The 9,548-nt window shown below is 38.8% G+C and overlaps 1 protein-coding gene across 6 annotated transcripts in view; it reads left to right on the forward strand.

The window, feature by feature from the left end:
- Nucleotides 1-9,548, forward strand: part of LOC128247408 (uncharacterized) — a 60,371-nt gene that overhangs the window by 6,970 nt on the left and 43,853 nt on the right. The window contains exon 2 of one of the 6 annotated variants that reach the window (XM_089349500.1): nt 1,942-2,498. The exons of the other annotated variants lie outside the window; for them this stretch is intronic. Coding sequence (XP_089205626.1) covers nt 1,942-2,068 — 127 coding nt within the window. The 3' untranslated portion in view covers nt 2,069-2,498. Of the gene's footprint in view, nt 1-1,941; nt 2,499-9,548 lie in introns of those variants that run through there. 6 annotated transcript variants of the gene reach the window in all.

Here is a 9,548-nt window from a genome sequence, read left to right on the forward strand (position 1 = left end):
ACCGATGTCGATTTTGCTTTCATCTCCTCACGCGGTCGATAAAATAAGTATTAGTTAAGCACTGATGTCGAAGTAAATAAATGGCCCTCACCAACAAAATTTCAGGCCTTGTGCTTACAGTAGAAAGGCTTATTAAGCAGGTGTTTGAAACATAAATTAACTTGGAATTTTGACGGAAGGTTTGGCAAGATTTCGGAATAGCTGTTTATTTCTTTCTATTTGATGCTGTCTTGTGTGGAAGATGAAATAATGGTTTGTAAAATTAAATTGAAGGGAATTATGTCAACGTAAATAAAGTGTTAATATATTTATGGTTTTCTTCTAATTTAGTTTTTATGTCGCATAGAAAGATTTTTCAATATAGTAAATGTATGAAAAAAAGCATACACAAAATAACGAAAATAAAGCGAAAAACTTCATTTTAATCGTGACAGGTACGATGAAGTCGAGAAAGATTTTTTTCTTTCTTTTTTTGTTAAATTCGAATTTCAAGTACTTCAGAATGTGGAATACAATAAAATGACAAGAAATAAGGAAAATGAAAAAAATTCATTTTAGAGGTGGTTACTGTTCCAAAGATACGATGCTGGGGTTGGCTGTGATATCTAAATTATATGGATTAAATTCCAACCCACCTACCCCACTTAAACATGCCAAATGCATATGTTTCATAATACAGAAAAAACTATAACACGAGGGGGAAGTTTTTTTTTTTTTTTTATGATGGCTCCCAGGAGAGAGAGAAGAGTAGCATAGACATTGAAAAATTATGGTTTAAATTGTGAAGTGCATGGTACAAAAACATTGAAAAACACCGACATTAACGAAAAAAACCTATTTATGTGAGATAGCTATTCCAAAAGTCTACCGATTTTTTTAGTTCCCTTTGAGACAAAACGTTTGTATTATAGAACCAAGGGAAGTTTCCCAGGCGGATTATCAAGGGGATTAACTCGTTGCCTGTCCGAAGCATTTTCATTTCTTTGTCCCGAATGTCGATGCTTGTTTTCAAACTTAGTTAAACCTTGTTTCATGTGTTTTGAGTAATATAAATCTCATTTTTCAGGAGTCTCAAGTTATTCTGGTGATTAAAAGAAAAACTTAATTGGATATCATATGTGATGCATGGATGTCAAGGAAATAAAAGTATCCTGTGTAACAAATGTGATAAACAGGACAAAGGGTTGAATGTGTGAAGATGACTGTATCTAAGGCAGCTTTCATAACATCTTCCTTGTGAACCCCTTTAACAGAGAGAGAGAGAGAAACTTTGGAAATCTGGGATCACTTTTTATCAGTGAATTATTACTGCTTTTACCTTTCCATTGAAGATGAAGCATCTTTTGAATCAGAAGATAATTTATTCAGTAGAGAACATCAGCACTTGTTCAGGCTCTGTTATACACATTTTTAATATAAACACCAGCTGCTTCTTTTTAATGTCACAAAGTCCAACATCTCTTCTTACACAGATATATCAGAGAAAAAAAACGAAAAAGCAAATAAATGTTGACAGATTTAGGGTGTCTTGTGTGTTAGATTTTTGAAGAGCTAAGCTGAATGCAAAGAAATTCTTTAATCATAATGCATTTTGCCTGCAACATTAGCACTGATTTAGGAGATACGCCTATCTGTAGTGTGGCAAGAAACTTGTGTTTGTATTAACTGCTAAAGTTTTTTTTTATCTAATGTTGCAACAACTTCATATATATTCTTAACAAATTTGCCTCTAGAACATGGGCGTTTAGTACAAACAAAATTCCACGAAATAAAATTAGCTTCAGTCGTTGTATTGGTTCATTACAGAATATTGTCAAGAGTGTTTGCAGGCAATTAAGTGATTTTAACATAGATAACTTGATTTTTTTTTTCTTCCTTAATTCTGATTTAGGTAGATAATCACAGGTAAAGATTGTATGATTTGATTCATAATACTTTCAGATGTTGGCACAAGGTTAATGGTTCTGAGGTGAGGAGAAAGTTGAATACAACGACCCAGTATACAACTGGTACTAATTTCATTGGCCCTGATACGATGAAAGATAAAATTGACGTCGGCGGGATTTGAACTCCGGATGGAAAGAGGCAGAAGAAATGCCACTAAGCATTTTACCCGACGCCCTGAGATGTTTGGCAGCTCACAGCCTTTAATGGTTTCAAATTTTGGTACAAAACTAGCAATTTTATTGGGAAGGTGTTACTCGATTACATCAACCCCAGTATTTCACTGGTATTTATTTCATCGATCCCGAAACAATAAAAGGTAAAGTTTACATCGGCAGAATTTGAATCCAGAACGTAAAGGGCTAGAAGAAATAACACTGACCAACCGGCCAACAATTCTCCGTTCCCTGCCTTTAATAGTTTCAAATTTTGGCATCAGACCAGCAATTTTAGGGAAGGGTTAGGGTGATTAAATCGACTCCAGTTATCTACTGATATTATTTTACTGACTCCAGAAGGATGACAGGTAAAGTGAAGCTTTGGCAGGATTTGAACTCAAGAAATGCTGCTAAATATTTGGCCAGATGCCCTGAAAATTCTGCCAGCTCGTCAGCTTAATTCATTTTATAACGGCTGTTCATATCTCTGGCATTGCTGTGTATAAAGTAACAAATAGAAATTAGACGCAATGAATGCAAATTTTTCTTCTTGCTATGGCTTGAAGTTTTTTTTTCCCCATCTCTTTGTTTCCATTTCTTGCAGTTTTATGATGCCATCTGCCATAAAAATTTCGCTGTCACTTGGAACAAAAGTTGCCTCTGGGGTGTACCATGCTGGGCCTCCGACACCAGGTTCATTGGAATAATTTGCAATAAAACCAAAGGACATTCACATTTCACTACTCCATAACTTTACATATTATTATTTTACTCCATTAAAGGAAAGCAGCGAGCTGCCAAAATCGTTGACAAACTCTCTTTCACTTGTTTCAGTCAGTTGTCTGCGGCCATGCAGGAGCACCGCCTTTAGTCGAGCAAATCGGTGCCAGAACTTATTCTTTGTAAGCCTAGTACTTACTTTATCGGTCTCTTTTTGCTGAACCGCTATGTTACGGGGACGTAAACACACCAGCATCAGTTGTCAAGCGATGTTGGGGGGGGGGGGGGCAAACAGAGACACACACATATATATATATATATATACACATATATACGACGGGCTTCTTTCAGTTTCCGTCCACCAAATCCACTCACAAGGCTTTGATCGGCACGAGGCTATAGTAGAAGACACTTGCCCAAGGTGCCACGCAGTGGGACTGAACCCGGAACCATGTGGTTGGTAACCAAGCTACATACCACACAGCCACTCCTGCGCCTATGTTTTAACAGTATTTCGCAAAATGCTTGAACAGTATTTCGCCCATCGCTACGTTCTGAGTTCAAACTCCGCCAAGGTTGACTTTTCCTTTCATCCTTTCGGGGTATATAAATCAAGTACCAGTTCTGTACTAGGGTCGATCCAATCGACTGGTCCCCCTCTCTCTTGTGCTTGTAGTAGAAAGGATTATTTTACTTTGTAAAAGGAACGCAGCGAGCTGGCAGAATTGTTAGCAAGCTGGACAAACTGTTTAACAGTATTTCGCCCGTCGCTATGTTCTGAGTTCAAATTTCGCCAAAGCCGAATTTGCTTTTCATCCGTTCAGGGTCAATAAATTATGTACCAGTGAAACACTGGGAGTTGATATAATTGGCATACACCCTCCCTTAAAATGGCTACCCTTGTGGCAAAATTTGAAACCGTTCTTTCTTACTCTAGAAAGCAGGAAACTGGCAGAATCATTAGAGCGCCATGTCAAATGCTTAAAAGCATTTCTTGTAGTTCTTTAAGATATGAGTTCAAATCTTGTGAAGCCCGAGTTTGCTATTCATCTTTTCGGAGTTGGTAAAATATGTATATGGAGTCGATGTAATCGGCTTAACAATTTCCCCAAATTACTGACCTCGGGTTAAAATTTGAAACCACTAAAGGCAGTGAGCTGACAATTATTGTTTTACAGTTCTATATTTAAGAGATGAGGAATTATGTATATTATTTACATTATTTACATTTGACGGATATTTGTCCTCATCTTGTTTGTTGTTAACACAACGTTTCGACTGATATACCCTCCAGCCTTCTTCAGGTGTCTTGGGGAAATTTCGAACCTGGGTTCTCATTCCGAAGGTATTTTTCGATGTTGTTATTATTATTCAGGTCACTGCCTGGAATTGAACTCGGAATCTTGGGTTTAGTAGCTCGCGCTCCTAACCACTGTGCCATATGAGCGTGGGCATATGGCGTAGTGGTTAATGTAAATAATCATTGTTTTATTTTTTTTATTTGCTTCAGTCATTTGACTGCGGCCACGCTGGAGCATCGCCTTTAGTCGAACAAATCAACCCCAGGACTTATTCTTTGTAAGCCTAGTACTCATTCTATCGGTTTCTTTTGCCGAACCGCTATGTTACAGGGACCAACATCCGTTGTCAAGCGATGGTGAGGGGACAAACACACACACACACACACACACACACACACACACACACACACACACACACACACACACACACACACACACACACACACACACACACACACACACACACACACACACACACACACACACACACATATATATATACGATGGGCTTCTTTCAGTTTCCGTCTACCAAATCCACTCACGAGGCTATAGTAGAAAACACTTACCCAAGGTGCTACGCAATGAGACTGAACCCAGAACCATGTGGTTGGTAAGCAATCTACTTACCACACAGCCACACTTGCACATTGGTCATAGTGCCTAGTGTTATTCCTTCCTCTTGACATTCTGAGTTCAAATACAGTCTGTGCTTTATCTAAAATTTCTAGGATTGAACTAAAATTTGAAACTATTATTATTTCATGTTATAAATATCCATTTACTCGTAAATGTTTAAAAGTTGTATCCAGTGCAGGAGTGGCTGTGTGGTAAGTAGCTTGCTTCCCAACCACATGGTTCTGGGTTCGGTCCCACTGAGTGGCACCTTGAGCAAGTGTCTTCTACTATAGTCTCGAGCCGACCAAAGCCTTGTGAGTGGATTTGCTACACGGAAACTGAAGGTGAAAGAAGCCTGTCGTGTGTGTGTGTGTGTGTGTGTGTGTGAAGGTGCATGGCTTAGTGGTTAGGGCATTCGGTTCACGATCATAAGAGCGTGAGTTCAATTCCTGGCGATGTGTTGTGTCCTTGAGCAAGACACTTTATTTCACAGTGCTCCAGTCCACTCAGTTGGCAAAAATGAGTAATACATGTATTTCAAAGGGCTAGCCTTGGCACACTCTGTGTCACACTGAATCTCCATCTACCAAATCCATTTCCTAGATTTTGGTTGGCCCAGGCTATAGTGTCATGCAGTGGAACCTGGAACGATGTGGTTGTGAAGCAAGCTTTCTTACCGCACAGTAATTCCTGCACATATACAGGGATACCAACAGGACATTACACAACACTTTCTTTATCTAAAATGGAAAGCGAGATTTGAAGGAGATTTAACTGTCGTTTCTAGCATGTTGAATAACTTCGTAGAGGCTCCCTCATTTGCATGTAATGGCTCTCTTGGTTTTATGCGATTGAGAAACTGGAGCGAATGTATGCAAAACAATTATTTTAGATACAAAGTGAATTGTGTTAGCAAGTAACCCTAAAGGAACATTTTGCTAGGAAATGTATGTGCAAGTAGTATATATGTGTATATATACATATATGTGTGTGTGTGCGTGTGTGAGTGTATATATGCATATATATGTGTGTGTGTGTGTGTGTGTGTGTGTGTGTGTGTGTGTGTGTGTAAATGTATATATTTGTAAATATAATGTGTGTGTTAGAGGATTGCCTGTAGGTCAGTTCTAATTTACTTAGTTGATAATTTAATATATTCAATAAGATTATTTCTTTCTCTTAAAAATCAACATTTTAAAGTATCGAGAATTGTATTCCCTTTACTAATTTCTATGCTTTCGTAGTTGTCTCAGAGAAAAATCATGACAATATATGTTTTGTTCCAGTTTCGTTTTTGATCATATTTACAAAAATAGTTCCAGTCTTTACATATTTCTTTGTATAAGTGTGGTGGCAACCAGTTACCCTCGAAAATAATATTTTAACTGTGGCATTACACTTAATGTATATTCTAACGAATCTGGTGTCTGGTTAACATGCAATTTACCATTGTTAGAAAAGGGAAAATTGTCTTTAAAAAAATGAAAGTGAATTGCACTGAGGAAACTTCACGTGATAACACTCTTACCCTCATGTATATATTAGAGTTAATATATGTAGAGTCAAAAAGGAATTGGATCATACAGTGAATGTACAGGAGGAACACCACCATTTCCTATTGGTTCATTCTCTGCAGGATTATTGCGTTGCTCACATGTAACTCTGTTAGCTATCATGCATCGATAGGCAAACTACTAAATTGCCTTCTCAGTAGAGTTCATTATTGGGTACAACACCTTGGATTGTTGTACTTCAGCTACGATTTCAGAAATACTTTATGCATAACCAGAATGTAGAGTATGTACGGAAAGCTGGGCAAAATGGTTAGCGGTATTTCGTCTGCCGCTACGTTCTGAGTTCAAATTCCGCCAAGGTCGACTTTGCCTTTTATCCTTTCGGGGTCGATAAAGTAAGTACCAGTTACGCACTGGGGTCGGTATAATCGACTTAGTCCCTTTGTCTGTCCTCGTTTGTCCCCTCTATGTGTATCCCCTTGTCCGCAATAAAGAAATAAGAATGTAGAATACGTGTAGGTGCCTGGGGATGTGGTATAATGCGGGAGTTCTGCATGTTCTTCTTATGAAATTTTACCAATTTCACTATTGGTACTTTTGGTTTCTATCATAATTTACTTACTTTCTTTCAGAACAATTTATTTTGGCATTTTTAGAAAAGTGAACTGCATACCCTAATAGTCTAGGTTCACCTGTCAGCAATCATTAATGCAGCAGATGAAAGAAAGAATTCCCAACTGTCAGCCAATGTACCATATTTTATAACATTTGAGACACTTTTTATTTTCACAAAATATTTTTAAAAATTGAACCAAATTCATTGATTGGCACCCATGCAAACCTTCCTTCATTGGACACTAAACTCAGCTTGCGAAGACCTGTTGGGGCAAGTGAAATCGTAACTGAACCAAATTCGATGACTGGCACCCGTCCCAGTGGAGCGCTAACAGCACCATCCGAGCGTGATCACTGCTAGAGCAGCGGTCTCGCTTCCGTGCCAGTGACACGTAAAAAGCGCCATTTGAGCGCGATCGTTTCCAACTTCGCCTTACTGGCACTTGTGCCGGTGGCATGTGAACAAAACATTGGACTGACTCCTGTGCAGGCGACACGTAAAAAACACCATTTCAACGAGGCCATTGCCAGTACCGCCGGACTGGCCCTCATGCTGGTGGCACATAAAAAGCACCCACTACACTCTCGGAGTGGTTGTCGTTAGGAAGGGCATCCAGCTGTAGAAACTCTGCCAGATCAGAGTGGAGTCTGGTGTAGCCATCTGGTTCGCCAGTCCCCAGTCAAATCGTCCAACGCAAGCTAGCATGGAACACAGACGTTAAATGATGATGATGATTATTTCAAAAAAATCCTTCCAGGTCTTATATGCAAAAGTGGTCTTCCCATAAATTATTTTTCTCCCTGATGCTCTTTTACCTGAATATATACTGATGAAATGAGGGTGCATCTTTAATGCTACCAAATACGGTATATTTTTAAGGAGGTATTAATTGTTTGTACCACCCGTTCTGTTTCTCCAGCTTTTAGATTAATCTGCCAGATGAGTAAACTGAACTTAAAAGGAACTATAAATTATTCAAAACCTTTTTGAAGTGTTTCAATATTTCTAGGTACATAGGTGGAGAGCTGGCAGAAACGTTAGCACAGAAACCTTAGCGATATATCATCTGCCTTTGTGTTGTGAGTTCAAAATCCGCCAAGGTCAGTTTTGCCTTTCTTCCTTTCAGGGTTGATAAATTAAGTACTAGTTGCATACTGGGGTTGATCTAATCTACTAGCCCCCACCCCAAAGATTTTGGGCTTTGTGCCTAGAGTAGAAAAGAATATTTCTAGGTATATGACTGATTAGTTCTTTCCACAAATCTGGAAATTTTCTTGCAACAATTCTTTATTCTTAGGAAATATGCTTTGATGAAATTTTAGTTATCGAAATGTTAGCATATTCACCATCATTTTAAAATCCACTTTTCATGCCTGTGTTGATCAGATGGAATTTGTTGTGACAGATATTTCTACAGTCAGACAGCCTTCCTGTTGCCATCCTTTAGCTGTTTCCATGTGAAGTCATAATTTCCCATTAGCAGGTATGTTTTCGCAGATTGGAAACTAAGGACACAACCTGCATGACAGTGATGCTTGTTTACAAATATCACATGAAACCAAGACAAGGAGATAGTAATGTGCATGTATGCACATACACAACACACACACAAACACACATATGATGGGCTTTCGGTTTCTTATTTCTTTATTGCCCACAAGGGGCTACACACAGAGGGGACAAACAAGGACAGACAAACAGATTAAGTCAATTACATTGACCCCAGTGTGTAACTGGTACTTAAGTTATCGACTCTGAAAGGCAAAGTCGACCTCGACAGAATTTGAACTCAGAACGTAACGGCAGAAGAATTACCACTAATCATTTCGCCCAGCATCCTAATGTTTCTTATAAGCTATTACATTCATGAAGCAGGTGTAATAGTTGACAAGCAGACTTTTGAAATATCCATGACCACCTCATGGCGGAGGAAAAAGTGCAAGAAAGTGGGCGATTATTTCCTCTTGTGGAAGAAGGCTTCGTTCAAAACATTTAATTTCTTCTTTGCCCTCCACTTCCTTTAGTAAATAAAAATAAAAATTGTCAATAATAGGGTGGTTCCAATTTTCCTCACATGAGATCTGTTACAAGCAGCAGATATATGAAAATGGAATCTTAATGCATGCTGCAAATGTAATGCCATCTAACTCAATCTTGCACCATTTCCACCCCTTAGACAATCTCAACTCACTTATTTCTCCTCCTTACTTCCCCTATATTATGGCCAAAATCACGGGCCCTTTGCACTAACTCCATACAATAGTTTTAATGTCTCGTTGAGCAAAGGCTATATAACTCACCATTTTACATACCTCGTGTTTATCGTTCATATCTCTGAAGATGACCAGATTAGCAGTTTTACTCTTTGTGCTCATGTGGTGGTTTATTAGGCCAGTAGTGGCACATGATCCACAGTGAAATTGCAGGCACACTTAACGGCAGAGCCAGGAACCAGTGGGTGCCTTGCCTTCTGTGCAGCTCTCCTCTAGACCATTATGGAATTATGTTTTATTTACTTGAAGTTCCAAGTTCATCATCATCATCATCATCATTTAACGTCCGCTTTCCATGCTGGCATGGGTCAGACAGTTTGTCTGAGAACTGGTGAGCCAGATGCTGCACCAGGCACTAATCTGATCTGGCAGAGTTTCTATAGCTAGATGCCCATCCTAAAGCCAAC

The sequence above is a fragment of the Octopus bimaculoides genome, chromosome 3 (assembly GCF_046866305.1).
Source record: "Octopus bimaculoides isolate indiv1 chromosome 3, ASM4686630v1, whole genome shotgun sequence".
NCBI classification, from domain to species: Eukaryota; Metazoa; Mollusca; class Cephalopoda; order Octopoda; family Octopodidae; genus Octopus; species Octopus bimaculoides.